Source organism: Aethalodelphis obliquidens, unplaced genomic scaffold (genome assembly GCF_003676395.1).
Source record: "Aethalodelphis obliquidens isolate GAN/ISIS:26980383/991018 unplaced genomic scaffold, ASM367639v1 scaffold7, whole genome shotgun sequence".
Classification (NCBI taxonomy): domain Eukaryota; kingdom Metazoa; phylum Chordata; class Mammalia; order Artiodactyla; family Delphinidae; genus Aethalodelphis; species Aethalodelphis obliquidens.
Window position 1 is genome coordinate 64191347 of NW_020837951.1, and position 21089 is coordinate 64212435.

General features: G+C 42.4%; 1 protein-coding gene across 1 annotated transcript in view; it reads right to left on the minus strand.

Annotated features, from left to right (window-relative positions):
• TTC39B (tetratricopeptide repeat domain 39B) overlaps nucleotides 1-3551 on the minus strand; it is a 133474-nt gene extending 129923 nt beyond the window's left edge. Inside the window, exon 1 of the mRNA XM_027105888.1 lies at nucleotides 3390-3551. Coding sequence (XP_026961689.1) covers nucleotides 3390-3431 — 42 coding nt within the window. The 5' untranslated portion in view covers nucleotides 3432-3551. The remainder of the gene's footprint in view (nucleotides 1-3389) is intronic.
• Between the last annotated feature and the right edge of the window lie 17538 nt (nucleotides 3552-21089).

Here is a 21089-nt window from a genome sequence, read left to right on the forward strand (position 1 = left end):
TCTGTATATCTTCCATGAACTCAATGTCAATGTTGCTTGTGTAATACCCAAGAAAAACCAATGAGAGAAATTTAAATGTTAAGAAGTAAGATTTTGCCCACCAAGCTTTGAAGGGCCACAAACCACTGGAACATCTGAGAAGTTTCTGCCTCCCTCCAGAACCAATTTTTGCCACCCCTGAGGCTGCAAGCCCTAACCTCTGTGTTCCCACGTTTACCCTCCTAGCACTTAGAGAAAAAAACAAAAAAAACAAAAAACACCAGTTTACCTAAGAAAACACCCCATCCCACAACGATAATAAGGGCCCCTCTACTACCATCATCTCCTTGGGTACTTTTAAAGAAAAGGGATTCCCATACTATTAGCCTTTCTCCCAAACAAAGGAGCCCCCCACCTCTAAAAGTGTAGACTTTTGGAGCTGGAAGAACACTCAGGGCTCATAGAGCCCCTCCATCTTCAGATGAGGAAACTTAAAAGAGCCCTAAGAGGTAGAGAGACTGGCTCAATCAAGGTCACTATATTGTTATAGACAGAGACCTTGTCAGCCTGGGTCACTGTTGTATCTCCAAGCTAGGACATAACACAGTCAGATGTTTGCACACTTAATGAATGAATGGCTATTGGGCAAATTAGTGACTGAGCTGAGAGCCCAGTTCACCTAATTCCTAACCTACCACTTTTCCAACTACACCAATTTGTCCCTTTTTACTTTCCTAGCATATCAAATAGTGGCCTCAAAGACTATCAAATTTATATTGTTTGAAAAACTTCCCAGCTCTTTTAGTTTCACACATCCAGAAAGTTGAAGAGCAGGGTCTTGTGCGCTTGTGGTAGAGTGCTTCAGCCCACTGAAAGTGAAGGACTTTCCACAAATAAGTCAAGGGTACCCGGTTGACAATGCATCACTTCTTACTTGCTTACCCTGCCTTGATCTCTTTTCTAGAGTTCTTGTTCACGTGCCATATCTCCTTACCCAGACTGAGAACCGTAGAGAGCCAAAACTGCCTTCTGTTTCTAAGACACCTACTAAGTTTAAGCACGAAGCAAATGTTCAATAAATGTTTGCAAAATTTATTCCAATGGAAATGGTGCACCATGAGGAACAAAAGTGGATTTGGCATGAACAAAAAAATTCTGATTGTACTTTGCTCATTTCCTAGGACCAGTAGAGTACCTAACATGTAATGGGAGCCTAACAGTTACTGAATTTTAAAAAACAAACGAAAGATATGGCAAAAACTGAGACGTTATTAAGCACAGTCTTCATTCATTCAATAAATTCATTGAATTTATTCATTCAATAAATACGTATTACCAAGTATCTGTGTGCCAGGCTCTCTGCTGCTCTAAAACCTAATTTCCCCCACAGAGCCAGAGCCCTCCTGCCTAGCAAACGCATGGCATTAGGTTCACCTTGCAGGCTGTGGGCACAGCTAGGGTAGCCATGTCTCAATATGCCCAAGACAGTCCCAGTTTACACCTACTGTCCAAGTGTTCTCTCCCAACAATGCCCTGGTCTAGACAATTATATCACCCTAAGTGTAGCAAATCTTTTTCAACAAGAAGCCCAGGGATTCAAAAATTTCACTCCACATTTAGTAGCTACTCGCAGTCCCTTTCTTTTGTCTGTGCCATGCAGCATGTGGGATCTTAGTTCCCCAACCAGGGATCGAACGCATGCCCCCTGCAGTGGAAGGGCAGAGTTCTAACCACTGGACTGCCAGGGAATTCCCTACTCCCAGTCTTGTTTCCTTATTTCTAATACAGGCATAACACATTAAACTAAATGGTTATAAATAGAAAAGTGGCTGGGAACAAGGCTGGGACATCAGATTGAGACTACACTGTAGAGAGCCTTGCATGCCAAGAACACGGATACATAATTTAATATACAGCAGGGAGCGATAAGAACCTTTAAAGGATAAAGTGAATGTATAGTCAAAGCACTATGAGTGTTATGATGTTGGTTACAGAAAAGATCTAAGACAGGAGGAATGAAAAAAGCCAGCTCCAGGTCGTACCAAAAAGACAGCCTAAGGCTGTAAATAAAGAAAGGCTGTCACAGATGAAAACGGCAACAAATATGCTATTTCATCATTTGCCTTTATGTGTAATTTTAAAATTTCAACAATAGATGCAGCTATGCAAGCTCTAGTTCATTGATCTGTGGTCCTGATACCCTCCTTGGAAGGCACATGTTGTAAGGAAGCTTCTGGACAGTCAGGCTTGCCCTCCTGTCGGCCAGTCGTGTAAAGGAGCTGGAGCTCGGTTTTTGTTTTATTTTAAGTGCTACATTTCAAACATAGTATTCGTTCTCAGAAGAGTTTCCCGACACTGAAAGGGATGGACAGGAAGCTTAACCCGCCAACTCCAGATCTTCCACTATTGCATCATTTGAAACTAAGCCTCCTCAGGCAGCGACTTGTAAAATTCAAGTCAGGTAAAATGGCAGCAGCAGCCGCTGTGGGTGCTGCTCCTGCGGCCGCCGCCGCTGGCCTCAACTTCAAGCGCCGGAGAGCGCGTCTCTCCGGAGCTGCCAACTGCTCAAAGGAACAGTCGATAAATCAACAGGTCCTGCTCGCCCGCCCGAGGGTGCTCAGACCCGGGCGCGCCAGCCACAGAAGGAAGTGGCTAATTATTTAAAGACAGTCGAGACCACTAGAGGCCGGAGTCGGCTCTCCAAGAGCCTTCCCTCCGTCCACCACCCACACTGGGAACCTGCTGGGAAAAGGCCCGGGCCCCGTACACGGAGGGGAAAGCACCAATTCCTGGGCTGCTGCTCCAGGTCCCTAGCCTTCCAGCCCCTGGGCAGCCCTGCACTGCCCGCGGGTGCAGACACCCCGAGGGCTCCTTTTTCCTCCGACTGTCCCCCTCCTCTCATCGATTGCAAGCCTTTCTGTTCTGCCACTGGAAACTTCCAGAGAAGGTGAAATTCCCAGGTCAAGAGACGATTCTACAAACTCTAAAGGGCCAATGTCGGGACTTCAGAGTCAGACCTCATAAAGCCTAGGCGTCCCTAGTGAGGCTCAGTACTGCTCTGTAACTGCGGGTCCTGCGCTCCCGCGCGTTCGCACCCATCCACCCGCTGGCCGGACGTGGTGTCCTCCGATCCGCAAGAGCCCACGATGCCGGCGCCCGCAACTTCAGCAGCGCCTCCGCTCCGAGAGCCGCAGAGACACTCCTCGCTCCAGCGAGGACAGACCTCCCAAGGCCTCGTGTCCCCAGCCGCAATCCCTGTCCCTTCCCCCGGGCGAGAGGCTGCAGGTCCCAGACGGGGAACCAAGGGGGCGGAACCTTGACCGTCCCTGCCGGACTCGCTCAACCCTGCCGAGCTCGCTCATTCCTCCCGGGCTCCAGGGGCAGTTCCCACACTCCCCACCAGCCAGTACCTCGTCCGCTTCCAACTCTGCTCCGTTGCCTACGAGCGCCATGTTCCTCCTCCGGCTGCCGCCGCCCAGAAACCAAACAGGGAGCTCAGAGCCAACTCAGTTTCTCGGCTCCGGGCTCAGCCCAGCGCCAGCAAAGGAGGAAGAGGGTGCCTCCGCGCTCCCGCCGGGTCCCGGGCGGGGCCAGCGCGCCGTTGGGCGTGTGCTTTCCCCGCCCCCGGCGCCCGCACACCAGAAGAGCATCCATTCCCCGAGCCGGCGCCGGGTGGCAGGCCTCTACACAAGCTCCGCCCCCTGCAGGCCTCGCCCCGCCCTCTACGCGGCTCTGACTAGAGCAGCCAATCAGATTCCCCAACGCTTTTCCGCCTCCAGACGGCATCCACTTAGGATCCACATGGGAGGGGTCATTGCGTGGGCGGGGTCACCTCGTGGGCGGAGTCACTGGCGAAGTTCGCTGGTCTGGCCCACTCTCTGGAAAGGCACCTGAGAGTACCAGCTACCAGTACTCTGTGGGGAGGCCTGGAGCCAAGAGAGCGCTGGGTTTACGAGGCCAACCAAGGTCAAAGCCACCTAACCCTGATGCCCCTTTGAACCGTCCACCTGGTCTCTGGGCCAGTGCCAGTCCCCTTCCCTCGCCAGGTGCGCACTGCATCTCGCAGATGGTGAGGCCAGAGAGCAGCCTTGAGTCAAGGTCACAAGTCACCCAAAGGTCTCTGTCATTCCACCTGTCCAGACACTAAGTCAGGGACATCATCTTCAGATACAGGAATGCTGTGTTTGCTTCTGTGTATGGTTGAAAAATAACAGAAAAACCACAGGACATATATTTATACAACTTAGAGCTCCTCTACCCCTCCTCCCAATATCCTGTCACGATGACCCATTTTGTAACCCCAAACATATGTGCATAATTCGTGCTTGAACTATAAGATCCATGAGGGTACGGATGCTGTTTGTCTTCTTCAAAACTGTATCCCCAGCACCTAGAACAGTGCCTTACGCGTGGTAGATGCTCAACAAATATTTGTTGGCTTCGTTTAGAAATTGATTCCTGCGTATAACATGTAAGGTAACTGAACTATCCAACTGAAAAATTATAAGGGTATTTGGTGGGGGGGGGGGTTGGTCAGCTTTATTTTACATACGATAAAATTCACCAAGTTTAAGTTTGTAATTTGATAACAGATGTTTACAAAACACCATTCCAATCATGAAAACACACCCAAAAAGTTCCCTGTGCCTTTTTGCTGTCAATTTCCTTCCCCCACTCCCTGGCCTCTGGCAACCACTGATCTGCCTGATCTGCTTTCTGTCACTCTCATTTTTTTTTTTTTTTTTTTTTTTTTTTGCGGTACACGGGCCTCTCACTGTTGTGCCCAGCCGCTCCGGGGCATGTGGGATCTTCCCGGACCGGACCGGGGCACGAACCCATGTCCCCTGCATCAACAGGCGGACTCTCAACCACTGCGCCACCAGGGAAGCCCTGTCACTCTCATTTTGCCTTTTCTAGAATTTCATATAAATTGTATCACAGAGCACATGATCTTTTGTGTCTGGCTCATGAAGGGCTATTTAATGGTCATCCAGTGACAATTATAAAAATTGCTAACATTTATTGAGTACTTATTATGTGCCAGGATTATGCTGGGCCCCTTGCATAAATTATCTCCTTTACCCTTCATAACCCCATGAAGTAGGTGCTGTTAACTTACAGATGAGTGAAATGAGGGTCAGAGAGTTTAAGTAGCTTGTTTGAGGTCAGACAGCTATTAAGGAAGTAGGGATGCCAGAATCTGAACTTCAGCAATCTGACCTTAAGGCGTGGTGGTAACCATTGTTCTGCACTGCCTCCAGCCACCACCTTCCCTTTCTTTCTCCCTATTTGTTTCAGTAGATCAGCTGCCTGCACATGTCTATTACACATACTTTCAGTGAGTCACCTTAGCATCCTTGAAACTTGCTCTACAATTTTAATGTGTCACTGTGTACCTTTACACTAGAAAAATAAAATGGCTTCTACCCCACAAACAACATGGAAAAAAATGGATTAGATTATGGTGATGATTGCACAACTCTATGATTTACTACAAATCTTTGAAGTGTATAATTATAATGGGTGAGTTTTATGGTCATGTACATTATATTTCAATAATGCCACTTTTAAAAACAGGTTAACACATTCTTTCAGCACTCTTAGAATCAGATATGTGGAGCTAGAAAGGACCTAGGGGTCATTTAATTCCAATACACCTGAAAGTTTCCATTCCTCCCCCAACCTCCTGTTTATGCTTAGCTTTCTGAGGCTGGATTTCCTGTCAGGATCCAGATTCCACTCTGTATTGCTCATGCATGATTCTGTTTTTTAAAGTTCTAAAATTTAGTTGGCTTCTAAATTAATATCACATTATTTGACATTAAACCATCCTGTAGTGGCTTCTTCCTCTCTTGTATGCTTTATTATTGTCTTTCAAATTTCAACTCCTCAAATTTTGAAGAGGTACAAAAGAACTTGGCACTAATTAGTGGCATGACTATGTTATAGTGAGAATCAAGTTTAATTTTTCAGAAATCATTCTTTTTTTTTTTTTTTTGCGGTATGCGGGTCTCTCACTCCTGTGGCTTCTCCCGTTGTGGAGCACAGGCTCCAGATGCGCAGGCCCAGCGGCCATGGCTCACGGGCCCAGCCGCTCCGCGGCATGTGGGATCTTCCCGGACCAGGGCACGAACCCGTGTCCCCTGCATTGGCAGGCGGACTCTCAACCACTGTGCTACGAGGGAAGCCCCCAGAAATCATTCTTATAGATAAAAGCTGGTAATTTTTTTTAAATGAGAGATCAAATCTGAAGCCCCGTATACTTTAATAACGATTAACTTTATTTATTTTGGGCTGCATTGGGTCTTCATTGCTGCACACAGTCTTTCTCTAGTTGCGGTGAGCAAGGGCTACTCTCTGTTGCGGTGCACAGGCTTCTCATTGCAGTGGCTTCTCTTGCTGCGGAGCACAGGCTCTAGGCACGCAGGCTTCAGTAGTTGTGGTGCGTGGGCTCAGTAGTTGTGGCTCACAGCCTTAGTTGCTCCATGGCATGTAGGATCTTCCCAGACCAGGGCTCGAACCCTAGTCCCCTGCATTTGGAGGCGGGTTCTTAACCACTGCGCCACCAGGGAAGTCCTGCCCTGTGTACATTTTTTTTTTTAACATCTTTATTGGAGTATAATTGCTTTACAATAGTGTATTAGTTTCTGCTTTAAAACAGTGAATCAGCTATACATATACATATACCCCCATATCTCCTCCCTCTTGCATCTCCTTCCCACCCTCCTTATCCCACCCTTCTAGGTGGTCACAAAGCACCCAGCTGAACTCCCTGTGCTATGCGGCTGCTTCCCACTAGCTATCTATTTTACATTTGGTAGTGTATATATGTCCATGCCATTCTCTCACTTCGTCCCAGCTTACCCTTCCCCCTGCCCGTATCCTCAAGTTCATCCTCTACATCTGCATCTTTATTCCTGTCCTGCCCCTAGGTTCTTCAGACATTTTTTTGTTTTTTTAGATTCCATGTATATGTGTTAGCATATGGTATTTGTTTTTCTCTTTCTGACCTACTTCACTCTGTATGACAGTCTCTAGGTCCATCCACCTCACTACAAATAACTCAATTTCGTTTCTTTTTATGGCTGAGTAATATTCCATTGCATATATGTACCACATCTTCTTTATCCATTCGTCTGTTGATGGGCGTTTAGATTGCTTCCATAACCTGGCTATTGTAAATAGAGCTGCAATGAACATTGTGGTACATGACTCTTTTTGAATTATGGTTTTCTCTGGGTATACGCCCAGTAGTGGGATTGCTGGGTCGTATGGTAGCTCTATTTTTAGTTTTTTAAGGAACCTCCATACTGTTCTCCATAGTGGCTGTATCAACTTACATTCCCACCAACAGTGCAAGAGGGTTCCCTTTTCTCCACACCCTCTCTAGCATTTATTGTTTGTAGATTTTTTGATGATGGCCATTCTGACTGGTGTGAGGTGATACCCCATTGCAGTTTTGATTTGCATTTCTCTAATGATTAGTAATGTTGAGCATCCTTTCATGTGTTTATTGGCAATCTCTATATCTTCTTTGGAGAAATGTCTGTTTAGGTCTTCTGCCCATTTTTGGATTGGGTTTTTTGTTTCTTTGATATTGAGCTGCATGAGGGGCTTGTAAATTTTGGAGATTAATCCTTTGTCAGTTGCTTCATCTGCAAATATTTTCTCCTATTCTGCGGGTTGTCTTTTCGCCTTGTTTATGGCTTCCTTTGCTGTGCAAAAGCTTTTAAGGTTCATTAGGTCCCATTTGTTTATTTTTGTTTTTATTTCCATTTCTCTAGGAGGTGCCGCCCTGTGTACTTTAAATTCACCCCACTAGATAAGTACCATTCCTGTTTCTAAGGGAGCCAATTATGAACACTGAATGAATAAGTGTGCTCTAGCCACTGGAACATCTTATCAAATTTGCTGCGCTCATGGCAGATGCCAACTTCCCCTTCCCGCACATGTGTGATTCCTCAAGATTATGAATCACAAATATAAAACAGATTTTTTCAAATAATAATTAGAATGAATTCATTTTTGTAACAGAATTCCCCTTGCCAGTTTGCTGATAATGACGTACTCTATCAGTCAAATGAGATTAGTCAAGTATTCCATTTCCCAAAAAAACCTAGCATAGGGGTTCAGCAACAGCAGTGTCTGAACTTGTTTCATTTTGAAGATACATCTACTGGTAGCTGTTTAGGTTTCAGATTAAATCTAATATTGCAGACAATCTAACCGTTAGTATTCTTAAACCTGTTACCCTTAGCAGATGTAAGGGTTTTTTTGTTGATACTTGATTCAAATAAAAATTGCCTCTTTATCATTTGTGTCATAGGAGAGAGAATGATTTTGCACTTAGAAATTAAAATTTTCAGGTGCTTGTATCATTGTAAGTCATGTATTTGTCAATGGCTTTGTCTCACATTCATATCTTAGCTCAACATGGGAACTTCCCCTTCTAAATTACCCCTCCCTCTCCATCACCTACTATCGTGTCTTCCTACTACCTCTTAGCATTTGTCACTATCTGAAAATATCTTGTTCATTTACCTGTTTACTTGCTTATGGTCTATCTCCCTCAACAGCACCCTCACATACACTGTAGTGTAAGCTCCATGAGGGAAGGAACCTTGTGTTTTGTGTATACAGCAAAACCCCAGTGCCCAACACTAAATGGATATGTCATAAATGGTTATTGAGTGAATGAATGAAAGTATATAAAGTTCATAGTACACAGAGCATTTTGTTTAGACCTTGAAATGCCAATGCTTTAGCATAATGATTTTTTAAAAAACAGAGAAAACCAGTCATAATGAGGGAGATTAAAGAATGCAAATTATGTGAAATCTGAAAAGTAAATAATGTTTTTCATAGGGTGATGTGGCAGGCATGATGACTATCTTTAATGCCTACTCATTGTTTTCAAAATTATACAAGAGCTAAGTACTTAGAGGTCCCTCAGTGACCCAAAGGAGATTAATTCAGGTCCCTGAGAGAGGCTTAAATGCTAGGGGAAAAAAACCTCATCATTTAGTGGAGGCTGAAATTCTCCTTTAAGAATATCCCTGCTCTAGGCATTTGGAGCTGGGTAAACACTCATTTTGCCCTGTTTATCTGTTGTTCACTTTTTCACACACACATATAATCTTTCCAATCACCTTCCTATTTATTTTCACTATATCTCTTTAAATTAGATTAATCTTGTTTTTTTCAGATGAGGAGAGACCCACAGAAGAGAAAAGCAGAACAGAGACTAACTGCGGCAATATGAAACCTCAGAGTGCAGTGTTGAGGACTTAAAAACAAGAATAAATAAGGAATCTGTGGCAGAGGCGCTCTTTGCCACCTGTTATTTGTTCTCCCCTTGTTCTATTGATAAGAGAACCTGATTTTATATAAGGCAGCATGGTGTCCAGCTAAAAGATGGCATTTTCAAGAACTCCTTTACAACTAGGAATAGCCAATGTAACTAAATTCCAGTCAGTGAAATATATTATATTTGACTTCCAGGAAGGCTATTTAAAGGGAAAGGACTGAACAAAGGCATGTGGCACTTTTACCCTTCTACCTCTCATCCTTCCAACAGCCTGGAACAGACATGATGGCTGGAGCTCCTGCTGCCCTTTTGGACCATGAAGTAATACCTTGAGAATGGAAGCCATAAACTAGAATAGTGAGACAAAAAGACAGAAAGAGTCCAGATTCCTGATGACTTTGGAGCTACCACACAAGTACTTGACCAGCAGCCTCCAAATTTCTATTATTCTCAATTACTATTAATTATATTAATTTCTATTACTATCTTGTTTAAGTCACCATTATACTGAGTTTTCTGTTAGATGCAAACAATCTTAAATGTATATGTGTAAGTATCTAATTCAAAGTGTTATTAGATGTTCTGGGTTCCCATATGCCTTCCCACTGATTTCAGCTGAAGCATTTGGAACTTCTAACCTAGTGTTGGATTGGAGTAACCTACTTAGAGTAGTTTTGCACCCCATGCACACCTTCTTTCCTGAAGACACCTCCTTCAAGTCCTCTTTCTCGGGGTTCTGTTGTGCCTTCTTTTCTGGCATGTTTCCCCTTACATTGCTAGAATCCATTATTGTCCTACAGTCCAAATATTCTTCACATTCTGAATAATACTAGCATCTTTTTTATGATAAGAAAATTGTATTTCATGCACAGTTTTAGTAAACCAATAATTATCTTTGGCCATCTTTGGCAATTCTATTCTCATAGCCACTTATAGGCCTAGTACTTACAACACTTTTGACTGAGCACTTTGGATTTATATTAGGCAATTCCTACACTCACCGAGAAGAGTCAGATACAAACCTCCTCCCTAAGACCTACACATAGTAACATCTATATTCTAAAATCAGTTTTGACTCAGCACTGCAATGTAGCTCTACGTGTCCCTAAAGCAATGGCTCTCAAAGTTGAGCATGCAACAGAATCACTCAGAGGGCTTGTTGAAACACAGATTGCTGGCTCCAATCCCCAGCGTTTCTGATTAGACAGGTCTGGGGTGGGGTCCACTTGTTGCTGCAGCTGCTACTGCTAATTCAAGAACCAGCCCTTAAGAATCGCTGCTCTAAACCGTGGTGAGCAACTTGAGCTCCCCGGGCACAAGCAGCCTACCTGGCGGATATAGCCCACCCTCTAAGGGATCAAGATGAAAAACTAGAAAAGTGCTTTTGTGCTGCTACTTAGCACACAAAGACTAACATTAACATTCCATCTAAACGAAACTGTGACCCTTTTCTCCTTGATATTCTTTCAACAATGAGGAAAACAATCTAAGTGGTGAAAATATAGCTTTATTTTCATGTGATTCGATAAAACCACATTCATTTCATTTTCATCAATTTTTCCTTTTGTTCAATTGACCGACGTGAAAAAGAGGTGGGTCCTCACTGCTCCAAGTGAGCCTGATTCCCACGCAGATACTGGACCATCAGTAATTAAGCCTCATCGCTTAGCTCCTTGAGACCCTGATTTGCGATCTTTGAACAATCCGCTTCAATTCTTTCAGCTTCTTTTGTGGTGTCAAATATAGAATGAGGGATAAAAGTACATGACTTTCCATATCCACAAGACTACAACCCTGGGGTTTAGTTGGAGTGAAGGAAGCTCTCCTTGACTCACAGTTACGACAGAGAGTGGAATGTGGTGACTGGAAGCAGCCACGGAGGTGATTTCACATGTTCCCAAGTTACCAGGTATCTCAAGTAATTTCCCCAAAAATGCCATACTAGCTAATATGCTGGGGAGGAAAAAAGATTTTTAAGGGGAAATAATTTACACTATTCTCTATACTTTATACTATCTATATACTTGGCTATATTCATGGCTTTTTGATGTTTCTAGCTGACTTGGAATTTCCCATTGATTTCTAGAAACATATATAAACTTTGAAAACTAGGCTGCAGGGTGATGGGCCTCAGGTGCAGTTTGAGAGCCTCTGACACCGCTCAGCAGTTAAGTCTGGGCTCAGAGGCAGCATAGTATTATTTCTGCACATCTGAACTGTTTTATTGCCTCCTAAGCACCTTCACCGTGAGGTGGGCAGGGCCTACATCTCAACAGATGAGAAAACTGAGGCTCTGAGATGTTAGAGGACCTGCCCACAGTCATTACTGAGTGGGGATCAACCACATGTTAAGGCCCTTTTCTGTTTATATCCTTTATAAAGGATATAACTGTGGCCTGGAGGCTGTTTTTTGGAGAGGCTAGGAAAGCCTTAAATACCCCCAAATCTGCCTCAGTACAACAAACATACCCGAGAAACTGGTGAGCCCACCTACCACTCACCCACACCCCACAACCCACCCCCGACACTGCCGGCTGTTTATTTTGTCATTATCAGACAATTCCAAAGCCTTTGGAGACATAGACACTCGATGAACTCAAAATCTGCACTTCATGCAGAAGGGATCTATAAAAATCATAAATGTCAAACTGTGAAGAATGCCGACACAAGTCCAGAGAAGTACCTCCTGCAGGTAACAACCTTCAACCACAAAAAATCTACCAGAGGGCACTGAAGAGAGACCCAGAAAAGGTAGATTCTGAAGGCTGCTGGGGTCTCATACTCGAGAAAGAACTTACTCTGTGGCTTACTTGTTTTTTATGGCATTAGCCTGAGGAGAGCCTCTGTGATTTAATTGGTTCAAAGAACCTGAGGACAGAGTTCAGGGCAAACACAGCAGCTGGAAGTTGAGAGGAGATATCCAGGAAAGGGAAGTGGGGATAGGGTTTAACTCCTGGGACTATAAACTCCTGTCCAAATCTCTGGCTGACCCCTGACCCATACACCTGTGAGGCCAACTCCAAGCAGCCCAGATAAGGTTAAAGGAACTGAGCTGAAATCTCAGCAGCCACTCACACTAGGGGAAAGAGTGTTTATTGTTTGTGTTTATCCAAATTCACTGATTTAAAAAATAATCAGTCAATACTGTTCAGAGGATCTAAAAGAATCCAGCTCAAACTCTGGTGTATTTGATTCCAAAGTTATCTTTGTAGCTGCTTCGTAGCTATTTAAGTAATCTCCTTGCAAGCACTGTAGGTGGGAATAGGAAAATTAGCACGTCTTCCTTGAAAAGTTTGGCAATGACGATCCAGAGTTTAAAACCCCACAGCTGGAAATTTCTCCTATAGATATACTCACATACATGTAAAACTGCTAACGCACAAGGTTACTCACTGTGGCAATACCTGTAATAATAGAAGCTTGACATCTATCTAACTATCCATCAGCAGAGAATTGGCTAAATACCTTGTGATACTTCCAAATAATGGAGTATTCTTCAGCCTTAAAAAATAAAATACATAAAAATGAGGAACCCCTTTAAGGGCTGATATTGAATCATCTCCGACATATATTATTAAGTGAAATAAACAAGGCACAAAGCAGTATTCATTGTTCTCCAATATCCTTTCACACTTCTTCCAAAATTTTTAGCCAGATACTTCCTCATCTGGAATCGACTGCCTTTTCCAGTGTCCCTTGCAGCTGGGTGTGGCCATGGGATTGAGGTCTCCTCAATGAGGTTTGAGCAAAACTCTTATGTGGCAGCTCCCAGGACCCTTCCTTAGACACAGGTATTCTGCGACCTTTGCCCTTTGTCTTCATTGGACACATCCTTCATTGGATACACTCCATCCTGCTGTCTAGAACATGGATTCTCTCATCTTGGTTCATGATTGAGCTGGAAGAAACCTGAATGCTTCTTGGAGATCCGGCAAGTACCAACTCTGGATCACATACACTTGGAATTTTACATGAGAGAGAAATAAACTTCCATCTTGTTAAAAATCACAGTTATTTTGGGTCTTGAGTTATTTGAAGTTGAATCTAATCCTAACTCTTACGCAGGTATAAACACTGCAAGGATTTTGCCAGATCTGGCTAATTTGCCCTCCAGAAAGACTGTGCCAATTTGCACTGCAACGAGTATTATAGGAATGGGTGGAGAGCTCTTTCTGCTGCACTGCGTTGCCTCCCAGATACCAGATGCCAGATGCCAGCTGCCGGCTGCCTAATGGATCCAGAGACAGGTAGAAAGGACCCATAAATGTGTCCTGGTGTCCAACCAGGACAGGCAGAGGTACCAATGCCAACAAGAAGGAACTTCAGAAATTGAAGCTTCCCTTACTGACACTGGTTTCAACTAACCGGCCTCTCTTGTTCTTCTCACTTTCTTCAGGTTCTAGAGCTTTGTTCTCTTCTATTCTGAGTCCCCTCCAATACCAGCCCCAGACCTATTTCCTGGTGGGAAACCAAGAATTTGGATGCTTGCCCCTCAAATAGAGAAAGAAAGAGCACTAGGCTTCACCCAGTGTCCGCGTCTCCTGCCTGCTGAATGTGGCACCGGCCAGCAGAGTGGGGTGTGCTGATGCATAGCCCTGACTGATATATCAAACAAGCAGGAAATAAGAAGATATGACCAGGAAGCAATTTAATTCTCTTTCCCACTGTCCCTTCTGGTCATGCTATTTTCTGATCCTGGGTAGAATCTTAGGTAGGTACCATAGCTTTTGACATCACTCGGGGATATTCTAGAGTCTAGCCCAGCCTAAAAATCATAAAAACCCAAACATCATTCAATTAAAAATTCCCCCACCCCATTTCAAGCTTCTGTAGAGGGAAGAGAGAAGACAGACTCTTTCTTTCCTCTTTCTCACTCTTCCTCCTTAGCTCCATCACTAGCTACAATTTTGGGATCCTCATAGGACAGAGATGTTGGAGGGTACATACCTGTAATGAGTAGTAGGTCCCAGAGATCTAATGCACAGTATAATGAATACTGACAGTCATACTATATTATAATCATCAGACTTGCTAAGAGACTAGAACTAATGAATTATTCCAACCACTAAAAAGGAGTGACAATTATGTAACATGATAAAGGTGCTAATTATCAATTGCTACAATGGCAATCATATTGCAATATATAAATATATCAAATTAACCTGTTGTACACCTTAAATTTACACAGTGTTTTATGTCAAATACGTTTCAAGTCAAAATAAAAATAAATAAAAATTTTAAATGTGGTGACTCTCTAAGGCTGGAATGACAGAGATAAAGGGCACAAGAGCTCTCACTTGACTGCTACTGGTGCCCTCTTCGTGGGACAGATGACAAACGTTGATTCCTCCTGTCGCAAAGGACTTTTGAGGGTTGTTTGGAGATTTCTGCAGGTATGGATTTTAGCCTCCCTCGTCCCCAGTGCTTCCCAGAGAAAAATGCTTCTTTGGCAAGGGGGGGACCCTTCACTCCCACCATGTGTTCCCGGAGAATGTCTGAAGATCCTGTGAAAGACAACGTACAGTCAGCTCTATCTGTGAGCATCTCATCTAATGGTGTACAAGAAACACACACTTGTCCCGGACATCAGAGGACGTGCAGCTTGCCTCTAAGGAAGCCCTTCTTTCCGGCTAAGTCCCCAGCCAGGCTTTACATACACCTCCCCCAGCATAGGCAGACACCAATCCCTCTGCCCTAAAGCTCTGGTGGATGCCTATCAAGTTTTCTGAGTGGTTTTACTGAAAGCTCCTTTGCTTGAATAGAAGGGAAGGAACAGCCCCCACCCCACTCTCCTCTTCCCCCCAGAGTGGAGTAGAAGGAGAACTTGCAGAGGACACCACCGTTCTCTCTCCTAGAATCAGCTTGACTCTTTATTCCAATGACCTCTCAAGAATTCTTAGCGTTCTCTCGCATCACCTTGAAGTGGATAATAATGCAAGGTCACAAAGCAGGTTCGGGAACTCACTCTCTTTGCATGTGCTACAACAGATGGCCTAGTGCCTACCTTGCCTGTAAGGGTGAAGGTGAGGGTCCTTGGCACACTTTGTTTTATTTTTAGGCCTTTGGGTCTTCAAACAGATAATACTGTTTGCCTACAGGGAGAGAAACTGTCTGTTGGCGAACACAGGAGTGGACAGAAGAATTTTCAGAATACACTAAAGAGATACGCTGCAAAAAATGTCTCTGCCGTTTTTCTGGTAGACTGCCTCTTCGTTTTAAATACCCAAAGGTCCTAGAATATATACTTCTCAAGACGTTTTTCAGCCAACATTTACATAAAAAATTATATTAACATTCCCGAAATACTTTTCAGGAAAACTCTTATGTTATAGTCCAAAAACAATTGGTAGAATATTAGAATCTCACCTAAATGGTTTTGAAAAGTGTATTGAGTGTCAGCACCAGGTTTCTGCCTCAAAGATGGTGCTGATGCAGAGACACGACCGCCTGCAAAACAAATATTGTTTATAACCATACGAGTTGTTTGGTGACACGGAGCATTTTTTATCCTACCCAACAGTTTAACAGTGTTTTGATTATATTTTAGGAAATTTAGGGAGCTTAGGGTCGATATTTAATGCGTTATAATTTTTCTTATTTAATATTTTACTTACTAGAGCAATGTTTCATAATCCTGCCTAAAGAGCACAAGGCTCTCTGTAATTTTTCTTTGACCCAATTTACTAATGGCTGGTCCCAGTTAGATATCTGCTTGTAAATGACTGATAACTGCAAACAATTTCTGTCCAGCAGAAAAGTTTTCCCCAAAGTTTTATTGCCCTGAATTACATTAACCAGTTTTGCATCCACTTATCAACCTCATTTTATATTCTTTCTTTCAATGACTATAGATACATATGTTTCTCCTATGCTCCTTTGAACCAATGTTAGGATCCTACTGGTTTCATTATTAATGAATTAAATACTTTTTAAACATGTGCTCACAGTATGTTTGTATTAGAGTCATGTTTTTAGCTTTCCGAAAATTCTAAAATGATAATTCAAATGTTGAATGAAGAAATTTTAGAACCACGATCATATCATTCCATTTATATGAATGTGTACATGTATATGAAAAAGAAGGAAATATTTGAAGTAATTTTTACCAAGATAGTTAACGTTAGTGGTTTTGAAACCAAGGGTAATCATCAGTTAGACCCATTAAATCTGGAACCTGCCTTCACTGATCACGCTTGCTTTAACTGTTGCTACAAAAACTTTCATGTCCGCCAAGCAGCATGTAGCCTAGACTATAAGGTGTTTGCCTGAGTTTTTTTTTTTTTAGGAATTTCGAGTCAGCTGTGTCCAGTTCAAGCTCAAGCCAGTTAAGAATGCTTAGGACCACCGACCCTCCAACTAGGTGTATACCAGTGACCTTTTGACATCTGAGTGCCAAAAACGTCACCCTCAGAAAGTGCGAACCCACCATTTTCTGATCACGGGTCCAGTGAGGAAGCCTGTAGCTGCTACGCCTGCGCAGAACGACAATTACGGGAACTTTTTATTTCCAATCACTTTACCGCAGGCTCCCCACGCCTCAGAGAGCCCTGCTTCTCTATCCTAAAAATATCCCGAGCCCCTTGCCTTAGGAGAGATGGATCTGAGAATTGTGCTCCTATCTCGTCGCCTGGTTGCCTGGAGAATAAACCCTTTCTCGGCGGCAAACGTCGGCATCTCAGCGTTTGGCTTGCTGCGCATCAGGAAAAACAGACCTGGATTCAACAACGTTTTTCTCTGAGAGATGAGTAGAGTGTTTTTCACTTTCTTCTAAATACATTCCTTTACTGTTTACATTACTTTACAGTGGACTTGCATCACTTTTAAAATTAGGGGGAAGGGCTTACCTGGTGGCGCAGTGGTTGAGAGTCCGCCTGCCGATGCAGGCGGCAGGGTTCGTGCTCTGGTCCGGGAGGATCCCTCATGCCGCGGAGCGGCTGGGCCCGTGAGCTATGGCCTCTGAGCCTGAGCGTCCGGAGCCTGTGCTCCGCAATGGGAGAGGCCACAGCAGTGAGAGGCCCGCGTACCGCGAAAAAAAAAAAAAAAAAAATTAGGGGGAAAATAATGCAGTTTATTCTCATTGTTAATGGTAATAATGTTGTATAAAGTTGCCGCAAATACTGAATTAGCAAATACTGAGCCCTTGCTAATAGGGGAAATACAGGGTTAGTTTCCTGCAAGCTTCTGGTCACAACATTTTTGTCAGCTGATCAGTGTACGTACCCTTGTTTTATGTGTGTTTCTGTTTAAAGACATTTATATAATATATATTGTTGACTCACTAACATTGAATTCACAGACAACAGCACTATAACTTAGCCTGAGCAAAGCTTATCTATACACTTAGACACATGAGCACTGTGCTTGAGGGCCAGTTTAAGCAACAGATTCACCAACAAACAACAAGAAGCACAAAAATGCAAAAAAAAAAAAAGGCACTAAATAGACTACAAAAAGGACATTGGTTTTCAGCATGACAGTGAAATGAGAAAACAGAGTATTGCCTCATTTAACCTCAGTTGGGAACGTGAGCATTGGATGACTCAAATTTTCCACTGCTTTGTACATTATAATTTAGAACATAAAATGTTAAAGTTCTATAAATTATAATTTTAGAATGTCAAAAAGCTAAAACATGACTCTGATACATATCATGAGCACACACTAAAAATCTATTTAATTCATTAGTAAGTGAACCAGCACAATAGTAATGCTGGTTCAAGGGAGCATAGGAAAGACCTTGAAAGTGCCACAAGTATTGACTTGGGGGTTATAAATAAATTTTAGCTAGTTGGTGAATTCAAAATACTGAATCCACAAATAATGAAGATAGACTGTATAGCTATTTTTTACCATTTGAAACTATAATACAAAAGAATTTTTTAAATCGCCTATGTAAGTTTTGCCTCAGCTGCTAGACTCTGAGCTCTAGAAGACAGGGATGATTTCTCATTCATAACGAAATACTAAACAGCTAGCTAAGTGCTTAATAAATGTCCTTTTCTCACCACCACCCACTTCTCTGAATGACAAACTACAGAGCACACACAAAAATTTATTCTCAGTTCTGTAAAGAAGTTCTGCTGTTTAGAAATGATCTGTCATTGTTTTTAGCCACCCAGAATCTAAAACTCTGTGGTGAGAGAACTCCCACCTAAGGCAAAGTTTACCTCCCTCTTGAAAAGCTGAAAATGCCAGACTTTCTTCCACAGCCTCCTTTGTAGCTAGAATGCAAGTTATGACCTAGGGTCCACCGATCACAGGAGCCCAACTCAGGTGCTGAATTCAAGGCTTGTACGTGAACCAGCAGGTATCCTGCAGAATCCATATCAATGTGGGTAGTGACAGTGGAAACTGCTATAAGCCATTTCCAAAAGCAGCTAGAGGAACAGTCCTAGTGAAGATGGTCAGTGTCCAGTAGTGTCACTAGCACTGGCAACATGAACTGCAGAGTCTGTACAGTGGGACCCACATTGTGGCATGATAATGGACATTATTTCTGGTCGTGACGTCTCTAAGTTGGTTCTATGAGCCCTCTGGAAAACAAGCAAGATATCCTTTTAATTAATTCCTTTTCTGCCTCAGTTAGCAAAAAATGGTTTCTGTTGGGGTACTTCCCTGGTGGTCCAGTGGTTAAGACTCCGTGCTCGCTCTAAGGTGCGTGGGTTCAATCCCTGGTCGGGGAACTAAGATCCTGCATGCCACGCAGCGTGGCCAAAAAATGAAAAAGAAAAAAAGCAAGAAATGGTTTCTGTTGCCTGCAGCTAAGAATCCTGATACATATATACATACATATATGGAATTATCCTCCTAGATAACAATTTGGTCTCAATTTGACAGCTTTAACAAAGAGCAGAATTACAACAGATTAAGTAATAACATGTGTTGAGCATGCACAATGTACCAGGCACTTTACTTATATTATCTGATTTATCTTATCTGGTAGATACTGTTTTCAGTATTTTTTTATGGAAGTATAGTGATTCACAATGTTGTGTTAATTGCTGTACAGCAAAGTGATTCAGTTATACATATATATATATATATATATACATTCTTTAATTTTTTTTCCATATGGTTTATCATATGATATCGAATATAGTTCTCTGTGCTATACAGTAGGACCTTGTTGTTTATCCATTCTCTATATAAAACCTTACATGGTGGTTACTGTTTTGATTCTCACTATACAGAAAAGGAAACTGAAGCTTAAAAGTGTATGGTAGAGGATGAGGTTACCACCCCTATATCCATTCTTCTCTTCTTCCTCAGCAATAGAAAATCCAATTTTTAGCTGGACACAAGTAACCAAAACAGAGATTTACATTTCTCAGACTCTTTTTTTTCCAACTGTGACAACCTTAAAAAAGAGCCAATGACATGTAAACATAAGCATTGTATGGCTACTCCTTGAAACTTACTTAAAAGATTAGTTGGCCTTCACCTTTGCCTTTTTATTCTTTCAATTTGCTGGGATGTAGATGTAATGGCTGGAATTCAAGTGACTCTCTTGTACTATGAGGATACACAATCAGAATGTTGATCTAGCAAAATAGAGAGAAACTAGGTCCTTGATGACCATGTAGCCACCATATCAGCTCTCTACTGCCTATGTCTGAATTTCCTTTTTGTTAAAAATAAATAAATAAATCTCTATCTTGTTTAAACCACTGTTAGTTTAGGATTTTCTGTTGTTTAGAGGTGAATGCTAACAAATTTAAGAGGTAATATGCTCCAAATCACTCAGCTAGTGATGAGACAGGAAATGAAGCATAGTGCCAGAGTCCTTGGCCACTGCACTCTCTCTACTGAGCCGTGGTGCCTCAGTGCCACCATATATTAAATCCAAAAAGATGTGGAAGAAGACCACACCACTCTCAGAATTTGGTAATAGTGTTTTCTCCATTTAGGCTCTAGAAATCTTGTTTTTCTCAGGGCAGAGAAGAGGAGAGGATTGATCTTTTCTCCTCCTACTTTCCTAAACTTCCACCCTCTATGATTTTCTTCATTCCCTTTTTCTTCACCTAAAATAAAATAAAAATAACATTATCATGCACTTTTTGAATATCCAGATTCTAAATCGACGGGCTGCTTTTCACTCCAGAGCCAGCAAGGATTCACTTAGAGACACTTATTTATTAGTTAATTAACTATGAACAGTGAAAAGTTGATGAAGCAATGAAGAATATATATTTAGGCTAATTTTTTTCTACTCTTCTTTTATTCTGTTGTCTTCGACAAAGTTTTGTTTCTAACTCAGGTAATACCTAGACCTGAAATGAGTTCAACCTACAGTCAAGTCAAACTTAATGTTTCCCAGTGGTTCTCACTTTATCTTCCTGGTCATTTAAAACATCTACATAAAAACAAAACAAAATTAGAAGACAAGAATCGTGATGCTCAGTTATATAAACTAAAACTGGAGGATTTTATAAAAGCAGAAAACAGGTTTTAGTGAAATTTTATCTGCTTTTTGTACCCCATAAAATGGATAGACCCCAGCTTTCAGATTCCTGTAGTATAAAATAGAACTAAAAACACCTGACCTTTGTCCTGCTTCCTTAAACAGAAAACTTGAGCAAGGCTCTTATCACATAAAATTATTACAGCAAGTATCTCTCACCTGATCTTGAATGGAAGAATATAAAACTTTATACCAGAGAGACGCTCTACTGTAGTCTCCTTTCTATGAATTTTTCGTGCATTTTGCAGCCAGCAGAGGGAGGGTCATATGAATCTTTTTTTTTTTTTTTTTTTTTTTGCGGTACGCGGGCCTCTCACTGTCGTGGCCTCTCCCGTTGCGGAG